Source organism: Pygoscelis adeliae, unplaced genomic scaffold (assembly GCF_000699105.1).
Source record: "Pygoscelis adeliae isolate BGI_AS28 unplaced genomic scaffold, ASM69910v1 Scaffold123, whole genome shotgun sequence".
NCBI classification, from domain to species: domain Eukaryota; kingdom Metazoa; phylum Chordata; class Aves; order Sphenisciformes; family Spheniscidae; genus Pygoscelis; species Pygoscelis adeliae.
In genome coordinates this window covers 2,308,933-2,331,254 of record NW_008824650.1, presented here as the reverse complement: position 1 = coordinate 2,331,254, position 22,322 = coordinate 2,308,933, and the positions used below count along the sequence as shown (strand labels likewise).

At 38.0% G+C, this 22,322-nt stretch overlaps 1 protein-coding gene across 1 annotated transcript in view; it reads right to left on the bottom strand.

Moving 5' to 3' along the window:
* Window positions 1-22,322, bottom strand: part of KMT2C (lysine (K)-specific methyltransferase 2C) — a 207,448-nt gene that overhangs the window by 78,584 nt on the left and 106,542 nt on the right. The window contains exons 7-13 of the mRNA XM_009322507.1: window positions 17,974-18,136; window positions 17,108-17,279; window positions 15,188-15,302; window positions 14,182-14,354; window positions 13,255-13,412; window positions 10,010-10,123; window positions 7,537-8,276 (exon numbers count right to left, since the gene is read on the bottom strand). Coding sequence (XP_009320782.1) covers window positions 7,537-8,276; window positions 10,010-10,123; window positions 13,255-13,412; window positions 14,182-14,354; window positions 15,188-15,302; window positions 17,108-17,279; window positions 17,974-18,136 — 1,635 coding nt within the window. The remainder of the gene's footprint in view (window positions 1-7,536; window positions 8,277-10,009; window positions 10,124-13,254; window positions 13,413-14,181; window positions 14,355-15,187; window positions 15,303-17,107; window positions 17,280-17,973; window positions 18,137-22,322) is intronic.

Genomic DNA, 22,322 nt, shown 5'->3' with positions numbered 1-22,322 from the left:
TGTAGACACACAGCCTACAAACTGCTTAGAGGCCAGAAGATTACCTCTGTGTTTTCAACTTCCCATCATTGTCCTACCCCTGCCGAGGTGCTTCCAAAAAATACTCCAGCTGAACTGCTGCTAGTGCCAGCAACTGCTCGCATGCACTTGGGTTAAAGTGAGTACACTTGATTAAACAGCTTACATTGGAAGATTTTGCTATCCCAGTTTTTTTGCTTGACTTTAGTTAGATGGTCATCACACAGACAACCAACCTCTAACAGGAGAGTAGTGTTGAGCAGAAACCTTCTGCACCTGCGAACCTAGAGATGGACGGAGTCCTTGTTCACATCCAGGATGTAAGGGCGTAATATTCATGACACAACATGGGCACAACTGCACCAAGTCAGAAATGGGCGGAAAGAAAGCAAGCAAACTTCCACAGAAACAGAGGTTTGATACACCTACCCAAACACTCTCCTAGGGTGACTCCTCCAAAACACACATCACTCTCGACCTGTGCTGAACCACTCCGGACTCCCTGCATGGTCAGCAAAGGGAAACGAGTGCTTGCAGAAGGCAACTCACCACATGGGATGGAAGATGTCAGATTAGCCTCACCCTACGTGCCCCTACTACTCTAATGGGAACCTCAAGGTGACTACAGCAGATCTTTAACACTGCAGATATCTGCGGTTGGGTGAATCCCACTCCTCGAGCCTGCAGCAGCTTCCACCAGGCAGAAAAGGCAAGATTGAAGTCCGATTTTGTTTTATCAAGAGCACTGCAGTTTATTAATCAATTCTCTGTCGAAATCTCATGTTTTTACTAAGTGCTGTCACACTAGTCAGCAACTACATCAGCAGGCTTGTGGCAATAGGAAATTTAACTAAATTTAACTTTACTATGCTAGCCACATTTTTTAATATCAAGGAACGTTCCATTTTAGCAAGATAAAGTTAAAGGTTTCACTGAATTTTATTTACAGTTTCACTATATTTCTAAAATTCATAATGCATAGTAAGTAACTGTTCTTCTAATATGGCAACTCAAAGAAAATCTGTATAGCAACACACAGAAAATCTGTGTCGTAGAAACAATCTTTACATCAATCTGTAAGGGAGGCAACATGCTGGCTAGGGGTCAAAATTCAAGATCTCAAACATGCTGAAAATATTTAATCAACAACTAAAACTACCTACTCTTATTTGGGATGTACAAAACTACTTTCCTTTTAAGAAGATACACTTCTCTAGTGATTAAGTATATTAAAAAGATTAAAAAGCTAATAGAATATTAAATCTGAATATGAAATATTCAGTCTTGCAAAACAAAATGAACTGTATATGATTCATGAACCATATTGTTAAGAATTAAATTGGAAATTTAATCCAAGTTTTATTGTAGATCAGAAGCGTTTGAATTCTTGGTCAGATAAACTTAATTAAAACCACACATTTCCACAATACTACGAACAAATGAGTTACATCAAAGAGATGCATTAATTATATTTTGGCTTTTAATTAATGCCTATTACCACACAACACTGAAGAGAAAGTTCTATTCAGTTCATTTACATCAGAACCACGGCAATAATTATGTACTGTGACAGAAACAGGAAGTTCTAATTCTCCATCATATTCTTGAGTCCTCGAAATTGAACAACACAGCTGCAAGTACATTGTAACAAAAGGAAACCCAATGTCAGCAAGGGTCCTATCTCACTAAATTACCGCTGACTGTGTTTAGCTGCTTAACGCTTTATGAAATCTACTGCAATTGCAAATGCACAAACCTGGATTTGCATTTTAACATTTAATGTAATTTTAGGGTTGTGAACAAAATTTAAGCTGTTCAAAATACAGCTCCCCTCATTAAAAAGACAAAAACCGTAACAAAAACTAATCCTTGAAAAAGACTCTCTTTGATTTTTTTTCCCCCCCAACATCTACCACTACAACAACATACTTAGTGGTACCATGTAATTTAAGACAGCAAAAAAGCCATAATACCGAAGAACAAACATACATCCGAACCCATCACGGTGCTTTGCATTTTTCAGTGCCATTTTAGAAAATCTCTTAAAACACCTAGAAATATGTAGTGAGCCGTATAACAGTGATCACCAATATCTTCATGATGAGAATTAAATACCGCTAATCACAGTGTTTTCCATGGAATGCATTCTAAAATAATACTTACAATAAAACAAAAACAGTAGAAGGTTATTTTCTATTCAATACTATTCTACAGACCTCTTTACCTACCAGTAAAATTCTAAATTCTCACCTCTTTACCTACCAGTCTTACAATGCTGTAATGCCCTCCACTTACTGACTTCATATTATGCTTTCCAGTACACAGTGCTGTTGCAAAAATAACTATTTCAAATTTGTTCAATTCAGATACATAGAATATACCCAATACCATTTAAAGTATACCTCCACATAAGAAATTACTCATTTTCCTTGGGAAGTTTTATTTCAAACTAGATATAAATCAGACTAGTCATTAATAAACTTACACGATAATTTCTTTTAAGACTACTATGTCAGAAAAAAGAAATATGAAAAAGATCAAAGAGAGGTCCTGTCCCCGGCATAAATTTGCAGTTTGTAGGCAAGGGTGGAGAATCTGCATATTCCGTGGAGAAGACACTGTACAGACACAACTCTGGGGACAGCACTGTAAAAACTTGATCACACTGGCAGCTACTGGCGAGTATCTCTGATCTATGACCAACTAAATTTCTGATATATGTAAAGACCAATTGGGCTCCATTATGGAGTAGGATAAAAGAAACAGAAAAGAGACAGCCCATGGACCAAAACCCACGGGAAGTCAGTGAAATGCTAAGTCTGGCAGACAGACGGTCCTCTCACTGGGCTGGATGCAGATTTAAAGCTTACCTGTAGCTGAAGGTATGGATAACATGCTATCTTAACAAACACTGTTAGCACAAGTGCACCTTACTGATAGGAATTCTTATGCTGACACAGAAAAAAACACATTCTCCAAAGTGGAATAAGCTTGTACCAGCAGAAGCAATTCTTATCAGTATAACTGTACCTACATACAGATTTATACATAGCTCCCCTTTTGTTCAGAAGATGGATTTTCTCCTGTTGCTTCTAACCAAAGTAGTGATGCTTGCAAAAATGCTAGCGGGGAGAGCGGTGGTGACGACAGCAACACTGATAGTGCAGCCCTGGAAGGGACACATGTAGCCTTTTTAAGCAGAATATTGTCTTCATTGTTTGTGAGATGGGTTTTAGTCCCTTCAAAATAGGAGTGATGTAATAGTGTTGCAGACACATCACTGAAGTCTATTACAAATGCAAACTACTAAGATCCAATACAGGAAATCGCTTCAGATTATGCATAATTTTGTATTCAATAGCGAAACTGAATAATTATTCAAATATATTTTATTAGCAGTTGTATTAATAGATTCTGAAGAAAGGAATAATCATTCATCCTACTGCCCAGCACAATACATTAAATTTAATGAAAACAAATCCAAATCAGAAACTACTCCTTTACACGGATTCCCCTGACTCCAGTGAAGCATGTGTCTTATAAAATTGAGGAGCAATATAGTCAGGATCCAGAGAATTTTTTTTCCTATTCTTCTTCCTATGAAGTTCCTTAAACCCATGGCAATGGGTGGTTGGTGGTGGTTTTTTTTTTTAAACAGGAACAAGACATTCCAACAAGGTAAACTACATATTAGAAGATTTAAATCTTCTAGAAGAAAGTGAAGAATACTGCTATCTGTGGAAATTGGCTAATGTTGGCTTGTCTTCGGGGTCCACGGAGCAATCAGAGTCTTTATGAAGTACCTATTTTAAACCTGTGCAGTCCTGGACAAGCAACTAGTTCTGCAGTGACAGTTCTTTTGTGCAACAAAAGAAAGCAGCTGTGGAGCCAATGTTAGCTTCACCAAATATAGGAGCCACAACCTCTTTAATCAATAAAAATAACCCAATCCTATTTGTGTAACTTTCCTCTCTTATTTCACTGCCCTCTAAAACATGTTCCTAAGAACTCGTCCAGCTGCAAGGTCACATTTATATCACATAACCTAGGTCCTGACACAAAGCGACACAACAGCATTATGTGTTATTTTTTAAACAGAAAGAAGCAGACCTCAAACCCATAAAGTTAACCTGCTTTTGAGAAGACAAAATTCCTCTTCAGTGTCACCCAGGCAAGAACCACACGTGACCTGGTTTATTCCAAACTGCTATACCTGTAACTTCATAGAAACATTTTTTCCTCCAGAATTGTTTTCCGCACTTTTCACTTGTTTTGGATCAATGTGATCATCTTTGGACAGACAAGCACTGAAACACTGTTAGGCTAAAATGTTTTAAATTAAGTTTATGTCCCTTCTTCAGCGGCAAGGCCACACTTGGCATGGAAAATAAGATGGAATGGCAGAAAGCAGCACTTTTCTCAGATGCCAGCACCTGCCCAATATGATGCTCTCCCTAAGCCAGAATTGGGAGAAAACATCAATTTGAAGTGTCTGTAGAGTATGACACAAAGAAACAAAAGGTCTTAATTCTTTGTTTTTATACCTGGTGAAAACCTGCTTACTTGCCTTCAAGCCTGCCCCAAAGAGTTGTCACGTAACAGGAAACCAAACCAGGCCCTGGCACACGTGAGTGCCTGGAGAGCACTGACAGCAGGCAAGAGAGAGCATCAGAAGGAAGATTACAGTTACAGCTACGGGGCTCCTTCTTTCTTTTGCCAATTTGTGAATCAGTTTCTAAAATCATACATAGTGAGTGGATTATAAAGTCATATATAGGGCTGCTGGCACAAATATCAGAAAAATGTAGCATTTTTTCTCTGGAGAACTGGAACAAACATTAACAAAAAATGACAAGTGCACTTTTTAAGACGACATAAAAATTGAGCACAATTAGATAAAAACACAAGGTGTTCTTTGACAATCAAATATATTCAGAGGTTTCTGCTCCTATCTACAACTCTCAATTTGAAAAGTACAGAATTCTTTGAAAAAAGGGAATGTTTACAGCAAAAATAGTAATTAAAAAAAAACAAACCAAAATCAAGCCTAAACCAATTTCTGTGTGCAATCCAAAGGCTAAAACGTTTAAACACATCTTCCCCATTGTGGACTTGTCTGATTACATCTTGCTCAAAAGGAAGGCACCTACCTGTAACTGGACATTTCTAAATGTCTTATTTATAGCCTACAGACCACCATTCGACAGGTTTCAGTCCCTCAGCAAAGGCCCAAAGCAGAAAGTTAACATGGCAAACTTACAGCACTGGAGATAATTTTGTCACTGTTTAAGGCATATATGTATTTCTGCAAATATAATATATACCTTACTGCACAGTGACCTAGAAAAATCTAACTGCAGCAAAATAAACACAGAATTCCCAAAGTCAGTGGAAACAGAAGTGAGGTCCTAATAATGACATTGGTTTTAGAAAACATCTATTATATACAAGCTTTTTCTCTTTCTTCAAAATACGCATTATCTGCAGGTACGAGACTTGCATCCTTCATGTCCAACATGGAAAATCAGATGAACAAAAGTAAAAACTGACTGATGAAGAGTCTGAAAAAGATCCCCAAGCCCAAATCCCTACCAGCTAGTTAAGTTGAATTTAGATTACTGGTAGAAGGTGAGGAAAACAGTATCTATTTTTCACTGATCAAGTATCCACAGGGTCTTCACTTTTTTTCAGTCCTTACTCAAGACAATTTTTCACTGACTTCCACAAAGTGCCATCTGTGCTAAAACTGAATAATCAATGGAAAGTAAGAAAGTGTACTGGGACTTAAAACAAAGTAGGCCCGTGGTTTTCTTACCAGAAGATTGTTATTCGGTTCACAAAAGTTCTGTCTTAATAGGTGTTCAAAGCGCAAGACAAAGATAATCGAAATCAAAAGAAACCTTCACAGACTTCCAACATACTTCTACAAGACAGATCATGAATTTTACAAGTAACTTGTCCAGTTCTACAACAGGTACTGCTAAGCTGCTAAGTACCTTTTTATTTTAAAATATAATTTGCAAACTGTTGAACAGATTATATCAATTTAGCATCATGGCTAGGATTTTGTGTTACACCTGACTTCTAAACCATAATTCAACTCAGTTTTATCTGCATTACTCACACCATGTATTAAGAGGTTGATGTCTATACTCTACTGTACATAGAATATACAAACTGCTACTTTTACAGCTGATTTTTTTTTGTTTTTTTAAGACATGTATCTATTCTGCTACAGGCATTTACACTTGGGGTCAGCCTTCATGTTTTCCTCAATAGGTTCTCTGATGGTTAACTATTTTATTACTAGTATCATGATGCTGGTTCCAATGCAGAGCAGGGGCAAATTGCACAGAAAAATAAATACAACTCTTACTGGAACACGGAAGACGACAATTAAACTTCCCCAACAGAAAACCTGAATTCATTTTAGACTGCCTAAGAACCCCACCCCTTTTCAATTTGCATGATAAACTGAGAAATTTGATTTTTAAGACAGTACAGAGTATTAAGAAAAATGATTTTTATACATGCTTGTATATGAGGGTAAAAAAACCTCCACAGATACTCTAAAACCTTCCAAATTTAATTTCTTATATTAAGTTTGTTGCCTTTATTATATACTTTTAACCCTTTCAGATCACTATCTCATACCTTTTCTTAAGAACCAAGAATTTTGAACCCTTAGGCAACACGTAAAAATGGAAAGAATTGTGCAATATATAAAAAGCTTTTTTAACACTAAGCTCAGAAAAGCACGAAATCATCAACCTAGAAGTCCCGAAGACTACAAATAAATTGTGATGGGAACAGAAATGAAACATTAATTTGTGACGCTGACATACTACTTCTGTACAATTTTACAAACACAAAATAAAACCTACAGATTGATGAACCATTTTTCCCACAACTACGCGACTCAAATAGAGAGCAAGATGTTGCAGAAGGCAACAAAGGATTCTTTTCACTTATCAAATTTAATCCTAGTCAAACCACAACGATTTGTACCAGACGGTTCTCACGTGGTATTTGCAATGTAACAAAACCATCAAATTATTTGCAACACCATTAAAAATGTTGATCAAGATAATATCTGGCAGCATGATGGGAACAGGAGTTGTTGCAGGTTTTTCTATAAAGCCAGTTTAAGAAATGTTAACACACTTTGAAAGTACTAGCCAAAATAAATGCATACATGAAAAAGACTGAGACAAGTTAAAAGGCACAGCATTATGTATATCTCCATTTGTAGCATACGTATGAAAAATATAACAAATTTTCTTTTATTTTGCTTTAAGCACGAGCTGAAAGAAACTTTAATTCTCACTAGAGAACCTTTATGATGTCCGATCTTTCAGTTATTTAACACAAAATTACTTTCTGGAAGAAATAAACTACACATTTGCCTTGAAGAATAAATGCATACTACGTTCTAAAAAATAGGTGAATTTAACGCATTATACTGAAATTTGAACTATGTGCTTCAGAAATATATAATGAAATATTCTACATGCTTACCTGTCTCGATCTGGGTCTTCCAGGAGAAAACTTGCGTTTGGTGATGGCTGGTTTTCCCATGCCAATTTTTGGAGTGACTGATATGTAAGTCGTTGGGAGAGCACTTCCAGCAGTGGAAGGCAATGCTGGGGGCTGACTGTGCTGTACATCTCGTGCAGAATGCAAGTCTAATGAAACATCTGGCGAGGAAGACACATTTGTCTTGTTTATATTAACTGATGGGGGAAGTGAGGGGTAAGTCTCAGCTGGTGATTTTATGGGTTTGTCTCCAACTGGTGAACTATTTGCAACACCTTCATTTGCAGAAGTAGTTTCTACTTCTAGAATAGCTGGTATTTCTGACTTTTCATGGGTTTCTCCTTTTTCCACATCTTTTTGCACTTTCGTTATTTCCAGTTGTTGTTCTACAGGGATACAAATATCTCCTTTACTTTCAGTCTCCTGTATTTCTGGCGTCACAGTTATGGTCTCAGGTACTGAAGACAGAGACCGAGAGTCTACTGTGGATACGTCTGATACCTCCACACTACCTTGTGGCAGCTGTGTCTCTTCCACTTGTTTGTCTAACTCCTGCTGTATTACAGCTTGAACACCTTCCATCACTTCCATCATTTTCTCAGTCTGACTGTCACCAGATGCTGGTGTCTTTTTAGGAGACATTTCCATTTCAGCTGAATTAATTTCAACAGAGACTTCTGTTTCCAGTTCTGTGGTCTTTTCTTCTGGTGGTATGTCTGTAACTAAGTACAACCACATTAAAGGCTCAGTGCAAAAAAGAAAAACTTACACAGGTGTACCGGTCACCAAGTATACTTGGTACACATCAAGTACACCAAGTACATATCACTTTACTTAAGTGAATTTAATACGTAGCTTAAAATATACTTCATAAATATCCTTCTTTGTACCTATGTTTATAGTAGTCTGTGTTTTTAGTATATATTCCCACTGTTTGATCATTATTTTTCTTCCCTGGAAACACAGCAGAGTAAATCACAAGAAAGTAGACCCAAGATTAATTTTTGAGGAATCTGAACACACATTTCCAGGTAGGCAGCTAAAAGTAGCTTCTCCTTCTTCATTTCTGCGTATTGAAGATGTATGCTAGCATAAATTAATGTATTTTAAGCAACTGTCCCAACACTTCCAAAAAGCAGACAGTTAAAAAGAACAGGACAAGTACAAATAAAAAACATTTCCCTCCTAGCACTCTTTCAGACTTTAGGAAATCGCCTGAAAGGAAAACAGTTGATGCTGGTTTTTAATTTACTAATGTCTCATGGATTTCTTTCAAAAATACTTGTCTAGCCTTCCCTTGAACCAAATCAAGCACCCTTCAGCCACAACTCTCTTCATCAAGGAGTTCCAGAGTCTTGTATGCATTCTATGGAGAACCACATTCTTTGCTCTGAATTTGGCTTTTCATATCTTCTTTTGACAGACCCTGATTCTCTTACAGGCCACTTACTTTCTATTACACTTGCACTCTTCTTAAATTCACATTGCTACAACCTCCTCAGCCACTACCGTTCAAAGCCTAGCATTTTATTATGAATGTGTCTTCACCGGTAGTTTTAAATCATGGCCCTTATACCCCAGGCTGTGATGCATAACAGAGTGATGACACCTAATTTGCAAGGTATTTTTTTGCTTTGGCTTTAAATGCAGGTTTCTTGATTGCCCTTAGAGCAACCATCCTCCAACACTGGCTGGAGGTGGATGGGACGTACTGGAAGGTTCTTCGCCATTTATATTGGTCACTAACACATTTAGAGGACTTGACCCAGAAACCATTCTATGTGTATCCTTTTCTTTGGCTGGTACTTCATGTGTGATTGATAAGATGCATTTATTCCCAGAACATAAATGATCAGCTATAGCAGCACACCCTGTCTGGATGAGTACATTTGTTTATTAAACAAATTATCTTTTATTTACAAAGGAAAAAAAGAAAAGAAGAAATCCTTAACCAAAGGTACTTGTGGAGTTACAACCACGAAGCACATGAACTGGAAAGAAGGTCTACAGTGTGCCCCAAAACACACCAGAGGAAACTAATCCAGTTCAATTACTTGCAGCTACAAACAAAAAAGACTTGAAGAGAAAGCGTGAGCAACTGTATTTAAATAGCAACAAATAGTGGTTTTTACTATAAGCCTCCAGTGTTTAATATAGTATTACACTATATTTCCATCTTTTGGAGAAAGCCAGTCCCACCAAACAAGTAAAATGATTTTCTCCTACACAAATATTCTGAAAACTATCTTTGCCTTCAATAAAATACTTCTTCAGCAAAAAAGTTAATATTCTTGCTTGAGAGTTCCGATAGTAGAACGGATGAAATTTGTCTCCTACTGCTTTACAGGCACTTTTTCCTCTCAAATTTATAAAGTACCACAAACCTTACTGAATGGAAGAGGGTTCTGAAGGGTTCAGCACTGGCATTTTCTCAGACTGTAAAACTCTTTCTTACCGTCTGTGACACATCCAACAGCTGATTCTTGACCAGGGCCATCACCAGTAATGGGTTGTTCCTGAAATGTCGCATCCCCTCCACCACTTTCCATTTCCATTTCACCTGTACAAGCTTAAGGAGAGGCAAAGAAGTTATCAAAATTGATATGATGTTTATTCCATCATTTTGGCATCAGTAGTTGCTGTTGCTGTTTCACCTTTTGGCTAAAGAGAATGATATGTAACGATACGGTAGGGGTTAGGTCAAATCAGGTCAATGAGAAGGTTAGGGAGACTACATAGTACTCCCTAAAGATTATGAGCCTTTTTCTCACTAACACTGAAGCTATTTTATACCTTTCAAAGAGTGAAAAATCTCTGTAAAGCAATTATATACACCTAATTGTGAAAATTTCATTTACACATAGTCACAGAATTCTGCATTACCTGAACAATACAAAAGGTCTTTTCTCAAATTCCAGTCTGTTAAATTCGACAGAACTTGTAGCATGAAGGCTTCAAATTTTTATACAAATACTACAATGGCTTATGGCATAGATATGAGGTTCCATCTACTATCAGCGCTTGGACCGCTGATTTTCAACCTACCTGGTTCAACAACATGAAAACTAAATTTTGCCACTTTACAACTAGGATACCTTAATCTGTGTGTTCCCCATATTAAATAAAGGAGTTTGCATGGAAAAGGTGCTACTGAGTGCTTCTTTGGCTGACAGTATCGTTACAGAGCACAGAAACAGGAAATACTTACTTTTTTCCTCACGTAAAAGCTTTTTCAGGTAAGGAAATTCATTAAAATGCACTAGACAAAGTAGGAGCAGGAAAACCAGAGTATCTAGTAAGTGTTAACTCAAAAGCAACTGATCCTCCACGGATGTTAGCACAAAAAAAGTCAAACTAATATAGCTTTCTGTTCAGGGAAGTCTCTTTAAAGTTCAAAAAGCCAGGAACTATTAGGTGATGCTACTTTTAGCACCTAAAAACTGCTCTCAGACTCTGCCAACTTTAAAGTGATATTTTAACTTTGAGGAAATGATCATTTAGATTGGCTCCAAATCTGATTTTAATGTACAAAAGTGCTCTCCTGGGTATAAAGCACTGCATGACTGTACTGATGTAACAGCTCCAGATTACCCCTAGTAGTTGAGATGACAGTCCTGTTCTTCCCTGGGGAGAAGAGTATGCTTGTCAATGCTTCTACTAGCTAGAAATCCTAACAGAAGTATTACTTAAAACTTTAGCCTTTCAAATAAACCTGTTACTTATTCAAAAGGGTTTTCAGTAGAAGACTGGGAGTTTTTCCAGTGTAAGTTTTGGATATTACTTGGATATCTTCCTAAATGTTCTAAATACACTGCCTTAGAGTCCAACAGCCTCTACTAACCTTTCAGAATGGAAGTGATCTTCAAAGGTTGAAGTCACCACTTTTTCCTAATTCAGTGTGCATGTTCACTGACAGAGTTCTTCTGCTCATTTACATACATTTACCTACTGCCACTGCCCTTCCTCCAGGATGATCTTTTTCACCATTTTTTTACTGCTCACAAAAGGTATGCACTTACATTTGCAGGCTAACATCAAAGAGAATGACTTGTTTACACAAAACGTCAGTTTGAACACACAAAAATCAAGAGTTTTGTTGTAGTCCAATACTTCCCCTTCCCAGTCAAAAATTATCAGGCTTTTGACAACACAGATACTTATGCAACTGAGCTATCTCTTTCTTTGAACAAAAGATCAATGCACAAGCATTGCTGTTTACACACGAGAAATGCATATGGCAGTGGTAGTGTAGTTCACAGAATCACAGAGTATCTATCTCAAGTTGGAAGGGACCCATAAGGATCATTGAGTCCAACTCCCTACTCCTCAAAGGACTACCTAAAACTAAACCATATGACTAAGAGCATCGTCCAGATGCTCCTTGAACTCTGACAGGCTTGGTGCTGTGACCGCTTCCCTGGGGAGCCTGTTCCAGTGACCAACCACCTTCTCAGTGAAGAAATTTTTCCTAATGTCCAATCTGAACTTCCCTTGACGCAGCTTCATTCCATTTCCTCATGTCCTATCACCGGCCACCAGAGAGAGATCAGCACCTCCCCCTCCACTGCCCCCCTTGAAGACTGCAATGAGGTCACCCCTCAGCCTCCTCTTCCCCAAGCTGAACAAGCCAACTGACCTCAGCCGCTCCTCAAAAGTCTTGCCCTTGAGACCTTTCACCATCTTGGTCACCCTCCTCTGGACACACTCTGATAGTTTCAAGTCCTTCTTATATTGAGGTGCCCAAAACAGCACAGAGTACTCGAGGTGAGGCTGCACGAGAGCAGCGTAGAGTGGGACAATCACCTCCCTCTGTTAGATTTTACCTTGCTTCCAAATTTAACCACAACTGTACTTCTCTTAGGAAATTCAACCTGCATGAGAGTAGGTGCTATCCAACAGAGCGCATGGTGTGAAATACATAAAGGCATTCAGTTATGAGCTCACTACACAGGTTTTGCGGATGACCCACTGGACTCAGATCAACAGATCCAAGTTCTCTCTGTGCTTTCCTTACTGCTACTGAGTAATTTTAAAAAAAATACTTTACACTTTTCTGTAACTTCCCTTTCCACCTTTTGCTTGCTTTGTCCATTTAGACAAGAATCTCTTGGAAACAAGATGACTGATCATATATTGTTTTGAAAAAGGACACTTGATTAAAAGCTGTTTCGTTAAATATACCTGTCCCTTGAACACAGTCCAACTTCCACTGCTCTGTCCTACTTGGACATAGTGAGGAGAATGGGCACTATGAGACTAACAAGTAGCAAGAGGGAAACAGGAAAGACAGATGTCTCTAGGAACATCTACCAGAAGCTGGCTCGTGCCGGGCAGTTAGGCTGTCAAATGAATACATTTATGAATTGTGCCACATCCAAAAGAAATTACAGAAATTTACAGCTACAGGCTGGGAAGCTGGAGCTGGAAGGTTAAGAGCCACCATTAAGGTGCTTGCTTGCGCATGTCTCTAATACAGGATCCTGAAGCCAGAAAGCATATTGAGAAGACAGCTCACCCATGGATTGCTCAAGAAGCTGCTGCTAAATAAAGGAATTTTAGCTCACTAAATAAATAAATCAATAAAGCTCACTCCACAGACTAGAGTATGAGTGGCTGGTTCACAAAAGACTTAGTGAGACAGCTGCAGATATTTACATTTGATGTTAGCATATTGGAAATATAAAGATTACGTTTGATTACCTGTGACACTGTCAGGTTCAGGAATGAGTTCAGAAGTGTCCATTACATCACATGACAGAGTCTGATCCCCTTCTTGTTTACAAAGAGTGCAGATGTAGTCTTTCAACTGAGACTCCAATTCACTACCTGGAGATCTGTCACATTCTATGTGAATCCACCTGGGGAGATTAATTTAGTGTGACTATGATTTTAATCATAAAAATATAAAGTATCCTAGTAAAAATCAACTAAAAAATAGCACTGTTTTCCATTCCTATGGGGAAATAAAAAATTGCAACCAATGCTTTATTACGGAGAATTTTAGAGAAATAAGCATGACACATCAGTATGTCAAAGCAGTGAACAAATTTAAACATGAAGACCTAAACTGTCACTAAAGCCAATGGGACACCACAACATGTATAGCAGTATCAAGACATTGCACAGCAAGATACAGTAGCATTGAATATGAAACACAGTCTACATTCTTTAAAGATTCCCAGTAGTGCTTTTTTTTTTTTTTTTTTTAAATTACTGGCAGAACAAAACACATAAAATTAAATAGAGAACACCTACGTGAAAATTTAACAAAAATAGACCATTGCAAACAACTCTGTTTATACAACAGTCTTTAAAAGTTAGGATGATGACTCTTCTAGTCTGCTTATTTACAAAACAGATGCAATGTAAGAAGCAGCAGCAGCAGCACATATTTCGCTGTACACCTCAGGTAACTGCCAATTAATACTTATTTGCTAAGATTAAAATAAGGCTACCTACTATTGTTCATTTTATTTAGGGATGAAGGATCAAGATGTTGGACAAAAGACACTATAGCATTGTACATCAAACACAGTCTACACCCTTCACAGGAACACATCAAATGTCATACAGCTCACCATAAGCTTAGGCATTTTAATACAATTTAACAAAAGTCAGGATTCTTACCTTTTGCACATATGACAATGCAACATATCTTTCTGGAAGTCTTGGAGGCACAGTTTTTCACAGAAAGGACAAGATAAGTTGTCTTGCTGTTGGTAACAACTGTCACATACCAAACAATTATGGTGCCACTGACAACTTGTTCGTGTGCCACACTCAGCACATACTCTACAGTTCTAGAGATCACAAGAATTTAGTTGTTAATTATGGTATTTCACAATGTGATAGAACTGCCATTAACTGACATTTTCCTGTTTTGAATTAAGTTAAAGAAAGTTTCTGTCCTTGATAACACTAATAAATTATCCACAGGATCTGATAATAGAGCATGAATAGCCTGTGCAACAGCAAGAAGAGTTTCCTTGCACTACTTCCTGACTTGAAAGGAGTATTTCTTATGAGACCAAACTGTTTTATTCCTAATCTCAGTCGTCTTATGACTGCCACAAACGGACTATGAAATTACATACATCTCGCGTACAGGGACTTCTCTTGTTATGCTGAAATCGTATTTTTATTATTACTTACACTTACTCACAAAGTTACTGATAAAACAACAAATTCATCCTGCCCTCCTGAAATGCAAAGGAACCCTTGAGCTGCGGAACTGCTGTTCTGGTAAGCCAGAAGTAGTTGAATATAAAAAGCCTTCAAGTATAAACTATATATACTACTGCATAGGTTTTAGTTCACATTTTAGTTTACACTAGATCATGAGAGCAGCTGTCACTAAGTGAAGGTTATCCACTCCACCTGGATCCTATGCTCCTCTTTTTCCCTATGGGGGTTGATTTACTGTCCTACATAGGCTGCTTCAGCCACGTTGACAGCTAGCCTCACAGAGCAGCTGTAGAGCCACATGATTAAATACAAATGGGATTCCTTCAGAAACTACAAGTTATGTTACACGGCAACAGCAGTCCACAGTACACCCAGAACAGCATAACGGCGATAACAAAATCTGGGCTCCTATAATGACAAGGAACTATTCTGCAACCTTTCAACTTACTTTACATTTCCAACCATTTGTTGGTACAGCATCCATAACTGGTTGTAGACAGAAAGTATGGTAGCCTTTGTCGCATGTATCGCACACCAGCATCTTGTTGTCTTCCCCAGAATGTCTAAGAAAAGTAACAAGTGGTTAAAAAAATATTTATTTAAACAAGCCATAACAAAAAAATCTATTTAGTGAAAAGTCTACAGGAAGACACATAGCTGAGCACATGAAAATATATGAATACCACTTACAAATAGCTCCAAAGATAATGCCCTCAAATTCGTATTTCAGTATGAATTAAGACCACCATGCTTACTTTAACAAGTGCTGAGCCTATGCAACTATTCCGACTTCTAGAAATCGGCCCACTTTCATTTACACACGTGTAGGCAGATTTAATGGCTTTTCTGAACTGAAATCAGTTCAAAATCTGAAATATGTACTTTATTTCTTTCTGAAAAGAATATGCAATTGTACTTGTTCCTACAAATGTCTGACTGTATTTTTTCCAAAGAAGAAAACGAGCCATCACCTCTGACTACCAGAGCTCCTACAATGTCAACCAGTATGACTGCAAGAGCAAAACAAACATTAAAGGAAGAGATTTCAATTTTCCTACAATCACGTATTACAGAGCTCCACCACAAATTTCAGTGGTAAAATAAATTTGCAGAGAATAAGACAAATAGTTTGGTAATATCTAAAGGCACTGTGTTCTGCCTTAGTTTAAATAAATTAATTCAACAAGTAAGTATGCAGCAAGATTTGCCTGGATAAAGCTTATATGGCATTACACATAGTAGATACTACTTCAATACCTGGGTGACCTGATATTTTAAAAAACAATAAATGCTCTCTCTTTGCATGGAGATATGCTTAAAATGCTACCCTTCAACACTGGCACAAAACTGCCATACTGCATAAAGTAACAGGTATGAAAACATCACATTTTCTTCTACTTTTCCACTAGGGAGAGGGTTTGTTAGCAAATACTGTAATTACCCAGTACGACATTTTTAGGGATACTTTTTAGAACGTGCTTCACTATTATAACTTCATTGCTGGCATTTGCTATCAGCCGCGTGTGATCCGGGAACAATCTTCTTTAAAGTGGGTGAATCTGAATACTAGCAAATACCGAGTGTTCTGCTTGGAAAACAGCAAAGCACTGACTGATCAGGCACATGAGACAGTAGTGAAGTGGCTTTTTTCCTTCATGCTGTCCCAGCTGGTCTGACTAAAGCTGAACAAAACTCTTATTTCTTCTCTAGCAAGCCCTTTAAAACAAAACAAGCAATCAAAAGAACCCTGCAGTGCCCATCAGATTAGGTTATATGAGAACAAGCATACAGTTTTCTAAGTGAACCCTTGTAATATTGCAACAATTACGTTTCGTTGTCTCAGTATTTGTCTGGTGTAACAATTCATGGTCGCTCATGTCACTTTTTTTCTTTGGTCAACTAAGCCATGTTTTTGTTTTCGTAATGACTCATTAACTGAAATAGAACAGAGGGCCTAATGCAGGGGACCTACCCAGTATGTGGTACACACACAGCTGAAACATCAGCTAAGAGCACACGTTCCCAGACTGTAAAGACACTATGTTAAACTAATTCGGTAATTTCGTAAATTTGAGAAAAATCCTCCTGTATAAAAGGAGGAACAAGTCACAAGGTTTTGCTGCTCTCCAGAACCTGCCAAGACAATGGTAACTCTCGGGGTACAATATGCAGGAGTTCCAGCTCAGCTCTTTTAGAAGAAAGTTCCCAAAACAAGGGTTTTTTCAGCTACTTAATATAATATCGTAACAGATATTATCTGGGAAAATAATCTACACTTTTTAGAAAAAGGAACAGTTAATAAAATAGATGTTTTAAAAGCACATAAATCTCACACCGTCCTCCTCCACGTCCTTTAGGTCTCACTTACTTGCAGTTCTGGCACACTTTGCAATCAGGACACTGCCAACCTGCTCTTTTTAAAGGTGTAACTTGTATGTCCAGGCACATCCCATGGTAGTGCTGGCCACAGGTAGTACAAAAAAGTTGATCTAAGAGGTCTCCAGGGCTGTCGCACACTGCACAATTTGCTTCTTCCTTTGCTACAAAGAAGTAATTTTTTCAATTATTATTTCATTCAAAATTACGAGCAATACAATGAACCCAATGAAGCCAAGAAATTCTTTAGTAGTTCTTATGCATACAAAACTTGATCATTCTTATGAAATTAAAATTTAATTAATGTATTTAATAACTACTCCTTTCATTTGGTTTTCTGATATACTCAACTAATCTTCTCATGATAAAAGTACATTCATTTTAAACCTTAATAAAGTCTTACCAAAATAAACAGTTTTAGTCTCCTCAAGATAAAACTGAGAGCTTTAGGACCAACTCTTCTTTGGAACAAGTACCAAATAAAGCGCCTAACAGATCTAAACCTATTATTTAGCTGAAGTGTTTACAATGTGGTTGCTCTAACTTGAGTTAGGGCAAGTAGGCAAGCCCATCGATTTGAACTGAAACCTGATGGAAGACAAGCCTTTTGAGTAAACCCTTCCCATGTTCTGTCGTTGGAAAAAAAGAGAAATACTAACTTTGCTGTGTACCACTGTCAGTCTTTAAAAACAGAAGAGTATGAACTTGCATCCTTCTCATACCTGAACATATGTGAATTCTTGGGTACACGAACTGGGAAAATTGGTCTAACCAAATGCACTCTTAAGCTTATCCTACCACAGCACAGTTTTCATATAACCTGGTATTAATTGGGTCATCTGAACACTGAGTACTTACATCTTTCAGGAGCCTGATCAATATGGTCTGGACAAAGGAGGGACAAGTTACTGAAATCCTGAAATGTGCCTGCTCCAGCAGCACAGGGGTAATGGTACATCTGGGTACATTTCTCTTCACAGCATTTGATAGTGGCTCCAAGGTGCTTACAATATGCACATCGCTGAAAAACAAACATTAACGAATCATTCAAAAACTACTTTTTCTTGTCATTTTTGAGCCAGATGTGTTCCCCAGCTTCATTTAACAGACAAACACCTTGGCCGTAGAAGGGAGTGAATACTGAGGAGAAGGAAACTAGTGGCTGGGACTGTGTCTTTCAGTGGCACTCCCAGATCTTTCCAACTTAAAATGTTTAACGAAACCCACTCTAAATGCACTCTATGACCGAGATTCTTCTTGTCACAGAAAAGCATTTTTCTTCTATATGTTATCTAACTTGAGCTATGCCTTCAGTAAAGATGCTTGGAGACTTTTTCTGAGTAGTAAAGGCAGACCACACTATGCTGTCAATAGGTTATAACTAAAAACCACATAGCTCTCTAAGTTGTCATTGAAAACTGTAGACACTGTAATCAGCAATGCAAATGCAAATGAAATATCGTGTTTACCAAATATCTTATTGCCATTATACAGTTCTCTCTGGGATGACAATGCATTACGTAACCTAGCACTTTCTTCTCATCTCTTCTTTCAAGGCTACACAAATGTCATCACCAAACTTCGAGAAGTCATAAATAAGCATGATTGTTAGAGACCATTGTCACGTTTGTAAAGAAGTCATTTCTCAGAAAGAACTACCCAATAACCCTCCAGTTCTCTAGTCAAGAGGGAACAGATTCCATCAGCCTGCTTGTAAAATATCACCCACACCTTTCTGATTCAGTTAATGAGTCTTTTTTCTTTCTTGGATTCATTACAGTCCCTGAAGCACTGTAACATGTTTTTGCACTTTTTCACCAAGGCAACAATACTTTTTAAGGCTAGAGGCACAGCACCGTAAGATCTGGAGTAAACTTAAGAAAAAACAGGTCAGTGGCTCACAGGAAGGCATACATAACATACAGCAACAACTGAGCTCAGTGACTCTTGTTTTTCGTAATAAAAATATAGTACTAACACTGGCATGTTTTATTACCAGCTCAGGTGTCAAGTAACATCCAAAAATGAACATATACCATGTCAAAGAAAAGTTACATACTGCATCTGCTTAATTCTTAGAATACAGACAATATTTATTACCATAATTCTTCTATGCTTCAAAGCCTGGCATGAAATTAGGCATGAAATAATGCTACTACAAGTCCACAGATATCAAAACCAGCCCAGACAAAAATACAAATCACAAAGCTGCCTGTGTTAACAGCTACATTGATATTCTTAAAACCAGATGAAATTAACTTCTTCAGTCAAATATCTGCCTGCACTGCAACTCATAGAGAAAGAAAAAAATATTAGTTTATGCTAAACACAACGGCAGTGTAAGAAGACAAAATGCTTCGGCACAGAAATTAAAGCGGGTCACTAAGCATAGCTACTGCCATGTTTCTGTGCTACAATGCTTAGTCTAGTCTTCAGATCTGCAAGACATTTCACCTCTACCCATGTCTCTAACACCTACTAACAGTATGGAAAAGATGTATTCTGTTACTTTACTATCCGAAATGCAGAGGAGAGGAGGGGGGACAAGATAAGCAAACAAGAATGTGGAGTTCCTGAAGGAGGTGAAGAGGTAGCAATAGTAATTACACTTAAGGACTGCCAACAAAACCAAAGTCATGCAAGAAACTCATTTTAGGAAACAATATATTCGGTAAAGACTCGCTGAGTATGCTGCAAAAGGTAAATCCTGAACTTAGATGTGAAATCATGAAAATATAGCCCAAAGTCTCCGACTTCATGAACTGCAGCTGCACATGAAACAGCATACAACCCACTGCACTATTTTGTGCTTGACACTCCTACAGCCTATTGAGATGGCCCAGATTATAGCTAAGGCCCAATTCTTACAGGCCACACATTTTTCAAAGACATTACTTGGTAAGAAAAAGTAGGAACGGTAACTTCGGAGGAGCTAAGGTCTAAAATGTGTCCCTCAAGAAAGTATTCAACAAAGACTTTGTTGGATCCCATAATTAACCCTTAAGAATTATCTAATCAGGAAAGAAAATTATGAAAGAACTGCAAGCACTCAAAGAATCCAACATTTACTAAAAGCTAGGAATAATGCATTAAATAGCAGTATAAATGGTGTTTTTAAACATCACATCAATCAACAACGGTAGACAACAAATGTAAAATCAAAATATACCTTCTCCCAAATGCTATATGACTAAATGATGAAATTATTAGAAATGAGCAAACTACAGGATTACTGCAAAGCCCTGAAAAATGTTGATGTTGATTTAAGGAACCATGTAAAGATGCTGGAAGAAAAACGGAAGCCCAAATTACATTTAATTGAACCCTTCAAACCCATCTGCTAAACTGCACTGGCAATGAAAAGCATTTGGCAGCTAAGTAAAACACACACTTTAAAAACAATGTGGTATATATCATCCGAAGCAAATAAAAAGCACAGAATATCAACATTTGCTGAATTTTTAAGAGAGATAAAGCAGTCTGAAGAAACAAATGCCCAAAGGGATTCTTCTGGCAACAGCTGTTGATGAGAAGAGTTACTTTTCCAGCACTAGAAGCCAACACTTCTCTGAAACCAGGCCACGTGCTATGACCCCGGAAGAACGAGTGTGCACCTATTACAATTAACTGACCTTCACGAAGAAAGTAAGGACGTGAACAGCAAAAGTATATTAATTAAAAAAAAAATTTAAAAGCTCTGCTAAATAAACTCAGTACCAAGTATTACTTTACTACTCTATTGCTAAAATATGGCATCAGGACAGTAGGAGGTGGAAGGAAGAAATAAATCATATTGCCCATGAAATGCAAGTGTCTTTACCACACTGTAAAGAGAGACAGAGACAGTACGGAGTCTTCAATTTCATTAGCATGAGCACAAAATAAGGTGTTATGTGAAGGGGGTGGAAGCTGAATCCAAGCATTCAAAGGGTAGGTATAGGAAAATGGCAAGCTGTCAAAGCAAGCCAAACACTGTTTTGTTCATGGATCAAATAATTTCACAGTCCTGTTCTACAGAAAAAAAAACCTTTACAACGTATCAGAAAGCTAGCGAGAGAATTCATTACTTATTCAATAAAATAAACATCACCAAAGCAGAGTCAGCAGGCTATTTTCCTACCTAAAAAGTCCTTCATTGGTTACTGACTGTTTTCTTCAGCAAGCTCCTACTGCACTCGCCCATGGCAGGAAAGCTCTGTTCCCATCCATACTTCTGATACTTCTTACTATTGTAATTTCCATGATTTAGAACTGTCCACACCTCCCTCTATTTGGTCTTTTTCACCTTTTTCTTTTACATCTGATTTTTCTTCATACAGACAGAAAAGGATCTCATTTTTAAAAGCAAATAGCTATGCACTCTTTCAAATTTCATTTTAAAGTTCCCTTTATTCACTAATCCCGTTGGATCAAATATGACATTGTTAACAAATACAGTGAAAGAGGAAGAACTAAGTGAATTAACAGAAAACGTAAGAAAAACTGATCAATCATAGGATAGTTTGGGTTGGAAGGGACCTCTAAAGGTCATCTAGTCCACCCCCCCCTGCCGTGGGCAGAGACATCTTCAACTAGATCAGGTCGTCAGAGCCCCCGGCCAACCTGACCTGGAATGTTTCCATTTATTCCAGTTTATTAAACTAAAGTTTAAAGCCATTCCCCCTTGTCCTGTCACAACAGGCCCTGCTAAAAAGTTTGCCACCATCTTTTTTATAAGCCCCCTTGTCCTGGTTTCGGCAGGGATAGAGTTAATTTCCTTCCTAGTAGCTGGTACAGTGCTGTGTTTTGGATTTAGGGTGAGAACAATGTTGATAACATACCGATGTTTTAGTTGTTGCTAGCTAGTGTTTACACTAGTCAAGGACTTTTCAGTTTCTCGTGCTCTACCAACTGAGAAGGCTGGAGGTGCACAAGAAGCTGGGAGGGGGCACAGCCAGGACAGCTGACCCAAACTGGCCAACGGGATATTCCATACCATGGGACGTCATGCTCAGTATATAAAGCTGGGGGAAGAAGAAGGAAGGGGGGGACGTTTGGAGTGATGGCGTTTGTCTTCCCAAGTCACCGTTACGCGTGATGGAGCCCTGCTTTCCTGGGGATGGCTGAACACCTGCCTGCCCATGGGAAGGAGGGAATGAATTCCTTGTTTTGCTTTGCTTGCGTGTGTGGCTTTTGCTTTACCTATTAAACTGTCTTTATCTCAACCC